The 18,637-nt window shown below is 37.6% G+C and overlaps 1 protein-coding gene across 2 annotated transcripts in view; it reads right to left on the reverse strand.

Moving 5' to 3' along the window:
- The window catches only part of THSD7B (thrombospondin type 1 domain containing 7B), a 1,076,713-nt gene that overhangs the window by 120,196 nt on the left and 937,880 nt on the right, over positions 1-18,637 (reverse strand). For both annotated transcript variants that reach the window (XM_027561747.1, XM_027561740.1), the window contains one exon: positions 13,612-13,762. In XM_027561747.1, coding sequence (XP_027417548.1) covers positions 13,612-13,762 — 151 coding nt within the window. The remainder of the gene's footprint in view (positions 1-13,611; positions 13,763-18,637) is intronic.

The following is an 18,637-nucleotide window of genomic DNA, read 5'->3' on the forward strand; positions in this document are numbered from 1 at the left end:
CAAATAAAGAAAATGGGCAGGAGAACTGAATAGACATTTTTTTTTCAAGTGGATAACAGGCACATGAAACGATTCTGAATATCACTAATTATTAGAGAAATGTGACTCAAAACCACAATGAGATACCACTTCACACCAGTCAGCATGGCTATCATTAAAATATCTACATATAACAAATATTGGCAAGGATGTGGAGAAAAGGAAACCCTTGTACACTGTTGGTGCAAATGTAAATTAGTGCAGTCACTATGGAAAACAGTATGGAGGTTCCTCACAAAACTAACAATAGAACTACCATACGAATCAACAATTCCACTCCTGGCCATATATCCAGAAAAAACAGATAAAAGCAAACAAAACCTACCTAAGACAGTAATTCAAAAAGATGCATACACCCAAGTGTTGATATTAGTATTACTTATAATACCTAAGATATGGAAGCAACCTCAATGTCCATCAATAGACAAATGGATGAAGAAGATGTGTTTTATGTATACAATGAAATATTATTATTCAGCCCTTAAAATGAATGAAATTTTGACATTTAAAGAAATGTGGATGAACCTAGAGAATATTATGCTTAGTGAAATAAGTAAGACAGTGAAACACAAATACTGTAAGATATCACTTATATGTGGAATCTAAAAAAAATGAAGCGAATGTATATAGCAAAACAGAGATAAAATCATAGATACAGAAAGCCAACTAGTGATTACCAGTGGGGACAGGTAAGTAGAAGAGATAAAAACTGTTATGTATAAAATAGGTAAGTAATAATGATACATTATATAACATAGGGGATTATAGCCATTATTTTATAATAACTTTCAATGGAGTATAATCTGTAAAATACTGAATCACTATGCTATTCATTTGAAAGTAATATAACACTGTAAAGAAATTAAACTTTACTTTTAAAAAAATGGCTCAAACATCATATTATGATAAACACCAGGAAAGAACTGAAATAATTTTAATTTGATTTTTAGCATTATTTAGAAAGCTCTTTCTAATAAAATATGTCCAGAGAAAGTTATGTAAATATCAAAAAGTTAGATAAAAGTAATTATTTGCAGGTTATATGATTATATATAGTTTGCATGATCATATGATTAGGAAAGCCTAAATATGTGAACCAATAAAGAAAGCAACCAAAATAAGAAAAGTTAGCAAATATGGTGAATGCAAGATATACATAAAACATCCAATAGTTTAATTAGACACCAGCCCAGAGTTCAAGAAACAAAATATTATCAGCACTGCCTAAGCCCAGATCATGCCTTCTACTAGTTACTAATCACCCTTAGACACTCTGAATGCCATACTGTTAAACTTTTGTTTTTAATTAAAATTTTTGTCTTCCATATAAGTATGCTGAAGTTTGTTTTGCCACACAGTGAAGTTACTTGTGAATCTCCTTGATCCTTCTAAGTTTTGTGTAACTTTTATTAGGGTAATTCTAGAGTAGACTTTAGGTCTACTTTAGCCCTCCTCCTAAGGCATAACCCTTGTTAGATCCTTGAGAGCTCGCAGAGCTACCTCTTTACAGGTTGGATAGAATTAAAATATCTCTCAGACTTAGGTGATCTGTGGAATGTGTAAAGCTTGTAGCTCCCCAGGAGCCATTTCTTATGTGGACTTATGGAGTTTTACTCCATGGATGTGTAAATCAGTATTTAAACAAGAATTTAAAGAGACCTCCATCTAGATGTCTATGGGATTGGGCAAAAATGTTTGTTCAAGTTTTTCTGTAATATCTTTTGGAAAAATCAGAACAAACTTTTTGGCCAACAATAGATTTCTTCATTTGCCTAGCTAAAGAGGAACTAAAGAGCCTCTTGAGGAAAGTGAAAGAGGAGAGTGAAGAAGCTGGCTTAAAACTCAGCATTCAAAAAATGAAGATCATGGCATCCGGTCCCATAACTTCATAGCAAATAAATGGGGACACAATGGAAAGACTGACAAATTTTATTTTCTTCATCTCCAAAATCACTACATATGGTGACTGCAGCCATGAAATTAAAAGATGCTTGTTCCTTGGAGGAAAAGCTAGACAATTAGAAAGCAGAGACATTACTTTGCCAACAAAGGTCCATCTAGTCAAAGCTATGGTTTTTCCAGTAGTCATGTATGGATGTGAGAGTTGGACCAAAAGAAAGCTGAGCACAGAAGAATCAATGCTTTTCAACTGTGGTGTTGGAGAAGATTCTTAAGAGTCCTTTGGACTGCAAGGAGATTGAACCACTGAATCCTAAAGGAAATCTGTCCTCAATATTCATTGGAAGGACTGATGCTGAAGCTGAAGCTCCAATAGTTTGACCACCTGATGTGAAGAACTGTTTATTTGGAGAAGGTCCTGATGCTGGGAAAAACTGAAGGCAGGAGGAGAAAGGGACAACAGAGGATGAGATGGTTGGCTGTCATCACTGACTCAATGGACAGGAGTTTGAGCAAGCTCTGGGAGTTGGTGATGGACAGGGAAACCTGGTATGCTGCAGTCCATGGGGTCATAAAGAGTCGGACATGAATGAGTGACTGAACTGAACTGACCCTCTTCATTTGGAGAAGAAAATGGCAACCCAACTCAGTATTCTTGCCTGGGAAATCCCATGGACAGAGAAGCCTGGCAGGCTACAGTCCATGGGGTTGCAGAGAGTCAGGTATGACTTCACGATGGGGCAAACACACACACACACATCTTCACTATTTTACTCTTCAAATTTCAGCCTTCTCCACATCTCTGACTTTTGACCTCTGCCTCCTCACCATGATCTTGTAGGCATCACATCCCCGGCATCACCATCCAGATAATTCCTTTACCCAAAAAGCCACGGTGCTTGTAACACTCACATCATTTGGTTTTCTTCTCTTGGGATCATGGTTGCATGCTACATATGAGCCAATATCTTAAAACTGTTTTACATATTTTGCTCTTTGGTTGTTTACAGTGGGAGCATAAATGCAGTCTCTTTCAAATAAAACAATTGCTATTCCAACCTTGCTAATAGTTTTCTGTCCTCTCTAATCCCTGAACCTTACAATCATGCTGCTTTAATTATTAACGAGTTAATTAATTTTTGACACTTCGTATGAGAATCATGTTTTTAAGTTTTTGAAAACCATCCTCCTAGAAAGTATAAAAAATACTGTGGCTTTCTGTTTTTGTTGTAATTAGTCATATTTCTCAGGAAGATATATAAAAATATTTAGAGATGAAATGAGATGAAGTGTGGGATATACATTAAAGTTACTTACTTACAGGAGAAGGGATAAGAACTAGAGAAGAAATGAGTAAAACTGTCATGTACATAATTATTGAAGCTGAGCGATCAATATTGAAGTTGAGTGATTAATTTAGGGGGCTTATTATATAATTTTATAAATTATAGAGATAGATAAAGATAGGTAGAAAGAAAGGGAGAGAGAGAGTAAGAGAGAGAAGAGATTGAGAGCAATGGAAACCTTATTTTGTACTTTAAATAGGTAATAGTGATAGTCAAAGAAATTGTACTGTATAAAAAGTGATAACAAACATATTAAACTTTAAAAACTGAAGCAGCTCAAAGGCTGCTTTTATAGGACTGTCATTTGCTGCTAACCTGCATGAAATGAGACACCTATTTTTGTAGGACCTAATTTGATTGAGGAAATAAGAATAGTTCTGAGTTTTATGAAAGCTCACTGCTCACAGGGGTAAAATACTCCACAAGTCCCTGAGTAATGAGTTATTGGCTTCTGACAAGAGCCAATATCAGTGTAACAGAGGCAACCAGAATTTGCAATCAGAACACAGAAAACTATCGTCTTTCTCCTCTGGCTTTTAGTTCTGAGCCAAAGAAAAGCACGAGATAGCTTGAGGGTTGTGACCATTAGACACGTCCTCCAGAGACAAATACAGGTTGTCATGTGCATGTTGCAGACTGTGAGGAGAGGCTGATGAAGCATTTGGAGATGAAGACTAGTCATAAATATTGGGGTAAATTGCTTCCCTGGAAACATAACTTTCAGAGGCAATGCTAAGGTGCTAAACATGCTGAGTCATCAGTAACTGAATGTAGCTGTTGACAGCCCTTACCAAAAATAACACATGAGCACCAAGGGGAGCGGGGGGAGGGGAAGGTATTTTTCTTAACCTCAAACCTTAATTTTGGAGCACTTGTCAGAAAACCAGCATGCATTTCTCTTTCTCTTTTAAAGCAGTGTCTTCTGTCTTCACTTGCAGGGTTAATGGTGGTCTTTATGTGCCTACATATATCTGCACTGATTTCACTAGTGTATGGCACATATATAAAGAACAGAGAGAAAAGTAAAGTATAGGAAAAAGATGTATTTTGGAAGTACACTGAGACTATGATAGAATCTAGATTTGATAACACTTAAGCCCTCAAGAGATGGGAATATCAGACCACCTGACCTGCCTCTTGAGAAACCTATATGCAAGTCAGGAAGCAACAGTTTAGAACTGGACATGAAACAACAGACTGGTTCCAAATAGGAAAAGGAGTACGTCAAGGCTGTATATTGTCACCCTGCTTATTTAACTTATATGCAGAGTACATCATGAGAAACGCTGGGCTGGAAGAAGCACAAGCTGGAATCAAGATTGACGGGAGAAATATCAATAACCTCAGATATGCAGATGACACCACCCTTATGGCAGAAAGTGAAGAGGAACTAAAGAGCCTCTTGATGAAAGTGAAAGAGGAGAATGAAAAAGTTGGCTTAAAGCTCAACATTCAGAAAACGAAGATCATGGCATCTGGTCCCATCACTTCATGAGAAATAGATGGGGAAACAGTGGAAATAGTGTCAGACTTTATTTTTTTGGGTTCCAAAATCACTGCAGATGGTGACTGCAGCCATGAAATTAAAAGACACTTACTCCTTGGAAGAAAAGTTATGACCAACCTAGATAGCATATTGAAAAGCAAAGTTTGCCAACAAAGTTCGATCTAGTCAAGGCTATGGTTTTTCCAGTGGTCATGTATGGATGTTGGACTGTGAAGAAAGCTGAGCTTTGCCAACAAAGTTCGATCTAGTCAAGGCTATGGTTTTTCCAGTGGTCATGTATGGATGTTGGACTGTGAAGAAAGCTGAGCTTTGCCAACAAAGTTCGATCTAGTCAAGGCTATGGTTTTTCCAGTGGTCATGTATGGATGTTGGACTGTGAAGAAAGCTGAGCACCAAAGAATTGATGCTTTTGAACTGTGGTGTTGGAGAAGACTCTTGAGAGTCCCTTGGACTCCAAGGAGATCCAACCAGTCCATTCTGAAGGAGATCAGCCCTGGGATTTCTTTGGAAGGAATGATGCTGAAGCTGAAACTCCAGTACTTTGGCCACCTCATGCGAAGAGTTGACTCATTGGAAAAGACTCTGATGCTGGGAGGGATTGGGGGCAGGAGGAGAAGGGGACGACAGAGGATGAGATGGCTGGATGGCGTCACCGACTCGATGGACGTAAGTTTGAGTGAACTCCGGGAGATGGTGATGGACAGGGAGGCCTGGCGTGCTGGGATTCATGGGGTCGCAAAGAATCGGACATGACTGAGCGACTGAACTGAACTGAACTGAACTGAAGCCCTCCATAGTTTCTTTGCAAAATTTCCCTTTGTGCTTTTTCTCCACAGGTTGTTCTGGTGATAATGCCAAGATGTGAGTCACTGTTTGATCATGAGGTTGCATTCAGACCACGGTTTAATGAGTCCAATTCTCACAGTGTGAGAGGATGCCCAGCGATGGTATTAGCCTGCCTTTGATGCATTCAGCTGGGAGTGAATCAATTAAAGTTCAAATGGGTTTGCTAAAACTTGAGTTGTCGTTCTGGGGAGAGTTTCTGAAGGCTTGCTTCTGTAAAGCCTATAGCAGTTTGGAAATTAATCTCCAAGACCCTCCTTGTTTTTTTCCTATCTATATAATTGTTTAAGAAATGTCTTTGTCAAGCCTCCAGGGACACTCATAAATAGAAAATCATTATTACACATTGGAAATTTCCTGTAAGGGTTGGCATTGTAAATAAACAGAACCATGTAGTCCTTCAGATGTGTCAGGGATGGAGCAGTTTCTGAATTTAGAAATTTGTAAACCTCTCCTGGAGATTTTATGAATATTCATCAGCATAATTTTGAAGTATGAAGGCTAAGGATAAAAACTAGAAAAAATATTAGGTAGATAAGAGAGGAATATTGTGCCACAAACAACAAATTATTATATATATAAAATATAAATATGTATATATACATAGATGCATATATATGCACGTGTTTTTATACACACATATCTTTAAAGAGTAAACAGGATTTCAAAAAATTTTATATGTATAATTCTACAAGATTTCTTTCACATTAAAGCATTCTACAGAAGTGAGCACAATGGAATCAAAAAATAAATTACATATATATATTGATTAGTGTGTGTGTGTGCATGTGTGTGTCTTACGGGAACAAGAAAAAATGAGAAATGAAAATAAATTAAACACACAGTTTTCCATTTTCTTCAAATTCTGTCTTGAATTGTGTTTATTTTTGCTTGATCCATTTTTGATCCCCAATTTTTCCCAGGACAGTTAAAATGGCCCCATTACAAAGTTTAATGCCTCCATCTTATGTCCTCTTTGTTATACTTGGCACACAATTCAGTTCTTAACAAACCATGCTGTGTGACAGGAACTAACAAAGTGTTGTAGGTCAATTATATTTCAAAAACAAACTCATAGCAAAAGAGATTAGATTTGTGATTACCAGAAGCAGGGGTGCGGAGAGGAGGAACTGGTGGAAGGCAAGCAAAAGGTACAAACTTCCAGTTAAAAGAGAAATAAGTACTAGGGGCACGATGTACAACATGATACGTGTAATTAACACTGCTGTGTGTTATATATGAATGTTGCTAAGAGAGTAATTCATTGGAAAAGACCCTGATGCTGGGAGGGATTGGGGCAGGAGGAGAAGAGGATGACAGAGGATGAGATGGCTGGATGGCATCACTGACTCGATGGATGTGAGTCTGGGTGAACTCTGGGAGTTGGTGATGGACAGGGAGGCCTGGCGTGCTGCGATTCATGGGGTCACAAAGAGTCGGACACGACTGAGCGACTGATCTGATCTGAAGAGAGTAAATCCTAAGAGTTCTCATCAGAAGATGAAACTTTTTTCTATTTATTTAATCTGGAATCTATATGAGGTGATGGAAGTTCACTAATTTTTTTGTGATAATCAATTCATAATGTGCATGATTATGTCAAATTACATATTAATTTGCAATTAATTAAAAGTCAAAGCATGAAGCTGTATATCTTAAACTACTCAGTGCTGTATGTCCATTATATTTCAATAAACATAGAAGTAAATTTTTTAAGGCCATTTCCCCTCAAAATAAATAAGTAGGATTATGAAAAAAATGTAATTAAAATGAGATTGACAAAGAACAGGATTTGAAGATGACTAAGAGCAATGACATAACAATGTCATAATGACATAACAATGACATAACAATGACTAAGAGCCTTGTGACTTAAAGCATGTCCCTAGAATGGCAGAACCAGTATTACCTGGAAAGTTATTAGACATGGAAACTCATGGGAAACACCCCAGACAGACTGACTCAATTTCAGGACTGGACAGAGGAGCTGGGTAAAAATCATTGACCCCGAGGTTAGAAAGTATATTTTAACTTATTTTATATAGTGCCTACCATCTTATTAGAGAACACTGTGTGAACTAATAAACAGACTGCTAGTAGTTACTGAATCCTTTGCTACACCTAAACAAAAGATACTGTATTAACAAAAGATACTGAGAATTGGAAACTCCTCAATGCACTGATAGTCTGGATATATGCGTTTGGCCTCAGAATATAAGACAAATACAGGGATTCAAGAAACAGTTTTAATTAGTTAACTGGTTTTCCTAAGTTTCTTTAATTAACTGCCAAATTGATTTACTTAACTATGTTTTACAATATTAAGCTTATTTCACATTAAATAACTTTCTTATAACTAAATCAAAATATAAATTTCAGATTTTGTGGATATATAAGATAAATGTGTATTTGTCTCAAAAATATTCTGGCTTAAAAATTATTTTCTGTTTGTATGTTTATGTATTTGTCTTTAAAGAACTGACCTAGGGGAAAAAAAAGAATAAGAAAAAAAATAACACAGTGAATTGGTTTCATTAACATATGTCACACTGCAGACTGTCAAAGGAGAACTTGGCAAATAATGGCCAATATTTAGAATCAGCACACAGTACACAGAACAATTTACAATAATTGTTTCCGTTTTGCTCAGAAAATGTTCATTGAAGTGCTCGTTAAACTTCAGGCACACAGATTCAGCTCACTAACTTTGTATAATCATGATGATGATCACCATTGAGCACCACTTAAAGTACCCATGATGTTGGCACATTATGCTAAGATGATGCAATTTATTAAAATGATGCAACATATTTGAAGATAGGGACGATAATCAGGCACGATCCCTGATTACCTTTCTTTTCCATTTTAATGTCTTTATTTACACTGGAGAGCAGTGTGCATCTGAGAAAGAATGAGGCCATTGTGGTTGGAGAGACCTGAGTGACCGTGGGTAAGTGTTCTGACATCATAGACAAGTGCAGGGTCAGTTACATACGGTGGGCTCAATGGCAGTATTGTTGTTGTCAGAGATACTATTATTAATACGTAACTTAGAAGGGATATAAACACTTGAAGAAACAACTCCCTCACTTCATGCTGACAGGCGAGTAAATGTCTGTGTCATCTTCTAGACACATGAAGGGAAGTTAAACTCTCTTCTCCAGCTCCAGTTTCTAAACACTCCAAAAATAGAGTGCTTATGTTTAGAGAAGCAAACCTTAAAGAAAATTGCCTCCAGGAAACTTGAAGAAGGAAACGCAGAATGCCAGGCCATCATAACATGCTCCTGAGACAAGCATTTCAGCTCAGTCAGTGGCAAGATACACTGACTTAAAGGGGCAATGTTTTCATGGCCAAGTTATCATAGCTTAATGGAGTTTTCTGTGAGCAAACTAGAAGAAAAAAAAAAAAAAGAGAGGGAGATAGTTATTGTTGTTGTTCAGTCATTCAGTCACATCCTGCTCTTTGAGATCCCATGGATTACAGCCTGCCAGGCTTCCCTGTCCTTCACCATCTCTAGGAGCTTGCTCAAACTCATGTCCATTGAGTCAGTGATGCTGTCCAACCATCTTGTCCTCTGTTGTCCCCTTCTCCTCCTGCCTTCAATATTTCCCAGCATCAAGGTCTTTTCTAATGAATTGGCTCTTCACATTAGGTGACCAAAGTATTGAAGTTTCAGCTTCAGCATCAATCCTTCCAAAGAATATTCAAAGTTATTTCCTTTAGGATTGATATGATTGATCTTCTTTCAGTCTAAGGGACTCTTAAGAGTCTTCTACTGCACCACAGTTCAGAAGGATCAGTTCTTCGGCAGTCAGCCTTATTTATGGGTCCAACTGTCACATCCATACATGACCACTGGAAAAAACATTGCTTTGAGTAGACAGACCTTTGTCACTGAAGTAATGTCTCTGCTTTTTAATATGCTGTCTAGGTTTGTCATACTTTTCTTTCAAGGAGCAAATGTCTTTTAATTTCATGGCTGCAGTCACCATCTGCAGTGATTTTGGAGCACAAGAAAATAAAGTCTGTCACCATTTCCACTGTTCCCCATCTATTTGCCATTTAGTGATGAGACTGGATATCATGATCTTAGTTTTTTGAATGTTGAGTTTTAAATCAGCTTTTATCTCTCTTTTACATTCTTCAAAAGGCTCTTTAGTTCCTCTTCACTTTCTGCCATAAGGGTGGTGTCATCTGCATATCTGAGGTTACTGATAATTCTATCAGCAATCCTGATTCTGACTTGTGCTTTACCCAGCCCAGCATTTTGCATAATGTACTTTGCAGATAAGTTAAATAAGGGAAGGTGACAATATACAGCCTTTACATACTCCTTTTCCAATTTTGAACCAGTCTGTTATTCCATGTCCAGTTCTAACTCTTGCTTATTGATCTGCATACAGGTTTCTCAGGAGGCAGATCAGGTGGTCTGGTATTCCCATCTCTAAGAATTTTCCAGTTTGTTGTGACCCACACAGTCAAAGACTTGAGTGTAGTCAATGAAACAGAACTAGGTGTTTTTCTGGAATTCTCTTGTTTTTTTCTATAGTCCAACAGACATTGGAAATTTGATCTCTAGTTCCTCTGCCTTTTCTAAATCCAGATTGAACATCTGAAAGTTCTCAGTTCAGGTACTGTTGAAGCCTAGCTTGGAGAATTTGGGGCATGAAGCTGAAGTTGAACGATTCTATGAAGACCTACAAGACCTTCTAGAAATAACACCAAAAAAATGATGTCCTTTTCATCATAGGGGATTGGAATGCAAAAGTAGGAAGTCAAGAGATACCTGGAGTAACAGACAAGTTTGACTTTGGAGTACAAGATGAAATAGGACAAAGGTCAATGGAGATTTGCCAAGAGAATGCACCGGTCATAGCAAACATCCTCTTCCAAGGACACAAGAAACAACTCTACACAGGGACATCACCGGATGGTCAATACTGAAATCAGATTGGTTATATTCTTTGCAGATGTAGATAGAGAAGCTCTATACAGTCAGCAAAACAAGACCAGGAACTGACTGTGGCTCAGATCATGAACTCCTTATTGCAAACTTCAGAGGAAGATATTAACCTCTACAATTAAACTTTTTCAGGTTGGTAATTCTTCTGCAAGTTGATTAATAAAGAATATATGCAGCCACACTTTCTAAAATGTGAATTTATGTCCTCAGTCATGGAATAATCATACAGATAGCTCAAGTAACTAGCTTTGTTCTTAAAACAACTGTTGCATCTTAAAGAAACAAGTGTTGAGTCTAAATCCACCTTAATTCTTCTAAGATAAGTGAGCTGAGAATGTGAGATCAAAGGCACTGGCTCCATCAGATGACTCATGAACTGCTCCATAACTTCTGAAATGTGAAACCTTATGCAAGCTACTTTAAGAGCCTTGCTGAGAATCAGTTCCTTCAGCTATACAATGGGACTGATAACAGTATGCACTTAAGTAGGATTATCGCAAAGGCTAAAAGGAAGCATTCTTACTCGTGCCTTGCACAAAATAAGTGTTCATGGAATGTTAATTTTTATTATATTCAAGTTACACACAAAATATATGACTTAGTAGGACATTCCATTCCTACAAGTTACCCTTTATTGGTGCCTCTTTAACTTAACATTGTATGAACCTATCCCCAAAGAACAAAGGGATTTCCTATGACTCAGCAGGTAAAGAAATTGCCAGCAATAAAGGAAACACAGGAGATATGGGTTCAATCCCTGGGTTAGGAAGATCTCCTGGAGGAGGAACTGGCAAGCCACTCCAGTATTCTCACCTGGAAAATCCCAATGAGCAGAGGAGTCTGGCAAGGTAAAGTTCATGGGTTGCAAAGAGTTGGATACAACTAAGCGACTAAACACAAAAGAACAGGGACAAAGTCTTTCATGAAAAGAATTACAGAAACATCAAAGATAAAATTGCAATAATTAATAAGGAATCAATAGTCAAAAACTGAAAATATAGGATATTAACTGATTTTAAAGTATTTTCCAGGCAAAACATTATTTGACATAAATTGCACCAAAGTTTTTTAGTTCAGTTTCCCAAGGCAATAGAAACAAAACCAAAAATAAACAATTGGGACCTAATGAAACCTAAAAGTTTTTGAGTAGCAAAGGATACCATAAACAAAATGAAAAGACAACCCATGAAATGGTAGAAAATATTTGCAAATTATGTGACTGACAAGGGCTTAATTTCCAAAATATACAAGCAGCTCATATAATTCAAAAACAAAGAAACAAACAACCCAATCAAAAAATGGCAGAATAGATATTTCTCCAAAGAAGACATACAGGTGACTAATAAGCATATGAAAAGATGCTCAATGTCAACAATTATTACAGAAATGTGAATCAAACTGCGATGAGGTACCACCTTCACACCAGTCAGAACGGCCATTACTAAAAACTCTACAAGTAACGAGCGCTGGAGAGGGTGTGGAGAAAACACAACCATCTTACACTGTGGGAATGTAAGTTGGTGCAGCCACTATGGAAACAAGGATGGAGGTTTCTCAAAAAAACCAAACATACAATTGCCATATGATCCAGCAGTCTTACTCCTGAGCATAGATCCAGGAAAAAAACTATAATTCAAAAAGATGCATGCATCCCTATGTTCACAGCAACACTATTTACAGTAGCCAAGGCATGGAAACAACATAAATGTACATAGACAGATGAATGGACAAAGAAAATGTGGTACATATATACAATGGAATATTACTCAGCCATCAAAAAGAGTGAAAGAATGCCACTTGCATCGACAAAGATGGACCCAGAGATTATCATACCAAATGAAGTAAGTCAGAAAGACAAATATCATATGATATCCCTTATATGTGGGATCTAAAATACAATACTAATCAACATATCTATGAAAGATAAACAGACTCAGATATAGAGACGAGACCTTTGGTCGTCACGGCGGGGAGGGGAGGGAAAGAAGGCGAGTTTGAGATTAGGAAAGGCAAACTGTTATATATAGGATGCATAAACAACAAGGTCCTACTACATAGCACAGGAAGCTATATTCAATATCCTGTGGTAAACCATAATGGAAAAGAATATAGAAAAGACACATGTATGCATAACTGAGTCACTCTGCTGTACAGAAGAAATCAATGAAGCATTCTAAATCAACTATACTTCAATAAAATTAAAAATGCATTTTCCATTTTCATACAAAGATTTTCTACAATCTTTTCACAAATCAGTATCACCACTGAAATCAAAGTGTCCTAATTCTTTCCTTCCCAATATTTGGAGCCATATAATATGCTCCTTATCTTCATTTTCTCTTTTAGCTTTTTAAGCAGAAACATAAGTCTAAAATATCCAACTTTATCTTCTGAGAATATTAAATTGAACTGTGCTACTTAAAGAATATTTATTTTGCCATACTCCTGTTACACTTCCAATTTTTTTTTTTTTTTTTGGAAAAAAAAGAGGGAAAAGGCAAATGCTTTAGACTTTCAAAAAAGGACTTTCTGTCAGGTTTGGAAGAAGAACATGGTGAAAGAACATATTATCTTTGGGAAAATAGCACGAGGCAAAACAGATCATCACTTATCACTAACAGAAGCTAAATAACACAGTGAGGTACTAAGACATATTGATTCTGCTATGGAAAAATGGAGCAGAACCAATATATTATAATGAGGATGATTTTGGTACCAAAGAAGCCCCTTTAGCAGTGGGCATACATTTGAATCCTAGTGTGACCATTTTAGGTTCCTTTCCCTTGTTCGTACTCCCAGGATAAAGGCCTTAAAGAAGCACTGGCATTTTAAATTGTTCTGTCTTACTTGCTGAATTCTTTTTTTTTTTTTTTTTTTCTTTCTTTCTTAGGCAAAATTATTTTCCCATATTACAAGAAGGATGCTTTGGAGAGCTGCACTGTGCAAATGCAGAGAATGAAAGTGATGGCAGTCCTGGAGGATTAGAACAGTGACAAGGGGAGAGAGATTACCTGTGGGCATTTGCTCCAATGTCCCCACTCAGACATGACACATTCGTTGGGACACAGAAGAGAGCAGGACTGGGTTTCTGGGGGAATCGCATCCTGGCTGCACAGGCTGTTATCCACAGCTCCCCCTTCACCATCAGCAGCATTCATGCATCTATAATGCAAGATCATAAGATAGCTTGAACACTTAAAACAGTGAGGAGTAAATTTAAAATAGTTATGATATATCCTAATTACTTACCCCTCAAAGATAACTAAACATAAAATTAGACTGATAGAGAAACCAGAGCAAAAAACAAACAAACAAACAAAAAAACCTTTCAGTCAGTCAGGCTTTGAGTGAGTGAATGAAAGTCACTCAGTCGTGTCCAACTCTTGGCAATCCTGTGGACTACACAGTCCATGGAATTCTCCAGGCCAGAATACTGGAGTGGGTAGCTTTTCCCTTCTCCAGGGGATCTTCCCAACCCAGGGATAGAACCCAGGTCTCCCGCATTGCAGGTGGATTCTTTACCACCTGAGCCACGAGGGAAGCCCAACCAGGCTTTATTGAGTGGTAACTCAGGGCAGAGCCATTTATTCAGCAGAGCAGGAAAAGACTAGAGACAATACTCATCTTTGAAGAACTCTCCATCTAAAGAGAACTATCTACAATATATTTACTTAGGTTTTTTCATTGTAACGAATCTTGAACGTTTTCCTCTGAATAAATCCATCACTTGGTAATAACTAGACCTTGGATTGTTCCTATGACTCTCTCAGACTTTTCCTGGACTTCTAGCTCAGAGCATCTAAAGTTCCCTAGTTTTTGTTCAATATATTTAAGGTCATGGCAAAGTACTGAAAAAACATTTGAACATATTTTTCTTTTAGGTATTTTCTGCATTTCAGTAACGAATTTTCACATTATAAACCAAAGGGCAACACGCAAGCATTTTCCTGCAGCAGTTGAGCATGTGCTACTGATGCACTATTATCGTTGCTCTGAGATAAATGCTGATGAGGATGGGATAAATAATCATGCTGCTGATTTAATCAAATTAAAACCAAAGAGTTATACTGCTATATACCTGCCAGAATGGCTTATATCAAAAACATGGAAAATAGTGAGGGTTGGCAAGAATATGGAGCAACTGTAACTCTTCTCACTCTGCTGGTTGGAGCATAAACTCTTTGGCAAACTAATTGGTGGTATGTCTATTAAAACTAAACATATAAACACAATGTAACCCAACAGTTCCACTTCTATTTATATACAGAAGAGAAATGTGGATCTCCCTGTAAAAAAACAAAAAAAAAACCTGCTTGGAAATGTTTATGGCACCACTATTTGTAATTAGCCAAAGTAGAATTAATAGTAGTATATCTACAATAGCTATTCAGCCACAGTAAAATGGACAAATATATTGTGATAATTAAGTAATAAGAATTCATTACTATTGTTGTACAGAAGAGCATGAATGGAGCTCACAACCTCAATGTTGAAAAAAAGCTGGACACAAAAAGAGTACAGAAAAGAGTACAGACTGTACAGTTCCCTTCACAGACACTTAACAGGCAATACTCATCTATGGTGTCAGAAGACAGAATAGCAGTTACCCCTGTGGGAATGGTTATTGACCGATAGGGGCTTACATAGTCCTGGTAAAACTTTGTGTCTTGGCCTCTGGGTTGGTTACACAGATGAGTTTATATTGTGTAAATTCATGGAGCTGTACCCTATGCTGTGGCCATTTCTCTCCATTTATATTATATCCCAACTCAAAGTTAATATTTAAATTATTTTCTCAAAAATATTTGATAAAGACTTGCTGTATATAAGCCTCTTTTGTTTGGTGTTGGAATACAAAGTGATTTGTTAATAATGATTTATTTATTAAATATTTTGAGGGGCTTACTTTGAACCATGCCTTTACTTGGGTGCTAAGGTACAGAACTGAAAGGAAAAAAAAAAAAAAAAGGACAAGATTCCTTCTTCCAATGATAATGATCAAAGTAAAGGTGAAAATGACAATGATGTTAAGGCAAATGGTGCCATTTGCTGATCTGCTACTTTCAGATACAAAGCCACAGCCAAGGAATAAGCAACTTAGGAGGGCTGTGCTGGAAAGCTTCAGCTGGAAAAGCTTTTAGCTTTTACAAATCATGCTATACTGGAATGAATTACCCTATGCATTAGGAGTTTCTTTTATATAATTTTTTTTTTTATTAAGGAAAACTGCACCGAAGTCTATGACCTGGTACAAAATAAACTTTATGAGGTGCTAAGTAATAAAGAAAAAAAATAGATACTGTATAAAGCAGGTTAACAGAAAATGGTAAACAGAGAGGAGATGTAAGTCATGTCTTCTAATGTAGGGAGGCAAGGTACAGAGTCATCTATAGACTTTAATTTCTCCTGTGGTAATAGTCAATACTGGAAGGAGGAACCACTAAATGGCTTTAATGCCTTTCCCTGGGCAAACTTAAAAGCTGAAAATTGCTTTCCTTCTTGCCTGTACACTCTTCAGCTGATATTCCTTTATGATTTCGCTTAAAAAAGAAGAGGTAATACTTCTGGTCAATGGTGTCCAGTTGGACATATGCATTAGTCTTTGTCTGCTCCCAATATGCCACAAAAACAATAGCAAAGGAATTTAATACAAAAAAAAAACAAAACAAAACAGGGGAGAAGGAAATGCATTATCTTGCAAGGACAAAAAACACGGGAAAGGACAAAGGCAACGAAGGGAAATAGATGGGCTAGTGGTGTCTTAGCACACAGAGAAAACTGATCACTAAGCCTTCAAAAGAAAACAAAGAAAGTAATTCCATTCACAAATCAGAATACTTGAAAAATTCAGGAATCTGTGGCACCAAGTACCTTTGGAAATGTGAAAGAAGGTGAGGCAGAAAAACTGGAGGATTTATTGTGTTTATGTTTAAGAAGTACCTAGGTTCTGAGATGCCCTTTCCCAATACACAGAGCTAGGTGATGACCCCAACCCTGCCCCTGCTGGTAACTGAAGGTTTAGTATCTGTATAGGGTCACAAAACAGGTCTTTGAGTTGGAGAACACATGGCCCAACTAAGGATGGGAACATCACACTGATAACAAGGTTTAAGGAAAGTTAACATAGTGAACAAAATGATCACTACCTTCATGACTTAAACAATGCACATTTATTATTTTACAGTTTTGTAGTATAGGAATCCAACATGGAACTCACTAGACTAACATCAGCAGTCTGGCAAAGCTACATTCCTTCCTGGAGGCTCTAGGGCAGAATCGTCTCCTAACCTCTTTCATAGTCTAGAAGCCACTCATGTTCCTTGGGGCCATGGCCCCTTTCTCTCTCCTCAAAGCCTTGTACCTCTCTGTGTCTTACTTTTTTCCTTTCCCATCCCCTCATCCATTTTTAAGGATACTTGTGAATAAATTGTTCCCATCCAGAGGATCCAGGACAATCTTCCCTAATCACATCTGCAAAGACCCTTTTCCTATTTAACGTAACATATTCACAAATTTCAAGGGTTAGAATGTGAATATTTTGGGGAGCTATCATTCTGTTTACCACATTAGCCTTCTTTCATTTTGTTTCCAAAATATAGGTTTCTAGGATTATTTATTTCACATGTGATTTAAGAAGAGAGTCTTCCAGTGATTCTGACAAACACAAAAGTAAAGACTTACATAGACTGAAACTGAAGCTGTTTTCAAATGAAAATGCTGTTGCATATCCTGCATCAATGTCCTTGCCATATCTCTCCCTTTGGTCATCATTTTCATTTCTACTCAAAGCCATTACAAAACTGCTTTAAAGCATGGCTATATCCACTATCCCCACATCCTCCTCCTCCCTTATTACCTCTTGGACTTACTTTAATCACACTTTTATCATCATTCCAGACAAAACTGATATCATCAATAGATTCCCCTTTGCCAAACTCAATGAAAGTGAAAGTGAAAGTTAAGTCGCTCAGTACTGTCCGACTCTCTGCGACCCATGAACCTACCAGGCTCCTCCGTCCATGGGATTTTCCAGGCAAGAGTACTGGAGTAGATTGCCATTTCCTTCTCCAGGGGATCTTTCCAACCCTGGGACTGAACCCAGGTCTCCCACATTGCGGGCAGACACTTTACCATCGAAGCCACCAGGGAAGCCCCAAACTCAATAGTCAATTATTGTTTTAGTAAACTTCTCAGAATCATTAAAACCACTGATTACATTTTCTTTTTTGAAAATCCCTCCTTTTGCCATTTTTGGGTTGAGGGTTAGGGTTCCAAATACAGCCACATTCTCAGGTATTGCAGGTTAGTACTTAATACATAGATTTTTTTTTAGGGGGGGGGCGGACACAGTTCAACCCACAACACATGATATTTGGTAGCTGTCCTGTTTTTATTATACCAGGCTTCATCCATTTGAGCTGAGAGGTATGGCTTAAAGGCCCTCTTGTTCAAGTGTGTTTTTCCTCAATCAACCTGCCACAATTCTGCCGGTAGCAATTTATTCTCTTAAAGCTTTCCTCTCTCTCGTGGGACTTTGCTTTAATACTGCTAAGAGGCCAGGCTGGGATGAGAGTGAGTGATGCCACAGCTCATTTACACGTATTACCTGATAAGCTAGGCTAGTCAGTCATTTCTCAAAGCCATGAGAAAATAGGACACAAGAGACAGACTTTGAAGAAAAAGAGGTAGAAGCCCAAGTCTGTGACAGCCTGAGCTTTCCCCAGGGGAAAAGGCAGTGAAAATGGAAAGAAAGACAATATGTTTACAAGCGTTTTGCCCGGGTTGGTGATGAGGAGCACCTCTGCAATTTTGGCAGTGGCTGTTTCAACGTGTCTACCAGTGACTTTGTGACAATGGGGCCAGGTCTCATAAATGATGGATATATCCTGAATCACTGAATAAACTAAGTTCACTGGTGTTGAATTACACCAGCGTATAGAAGTTGGGTGTTCCCTGGCAACTGACTTCAATCTCAAAGATAACTCGTTAGGGAGATACCCGATTCAGCCATAGTGTGTCAATTTGAAATGAAGCTTC

The sequence above is a fragment of the Bos indicus x Bos taurus genome, chromosome 2 (assembly GCF_003369695.1).
Source record: "Bos indicus x Bos taurus breed Angus x Brahman F1 hybrid chromosome 2, Bos_hybrid_MaternalHap_v2.0, whole genome shotgun sequence".
Lineage (NCBI taxonomy): Eukaryota > Metazoa > Chordata > Mammalia > Artiodactyla > Bovidae > Bos > Bos indicus x Bos taurus.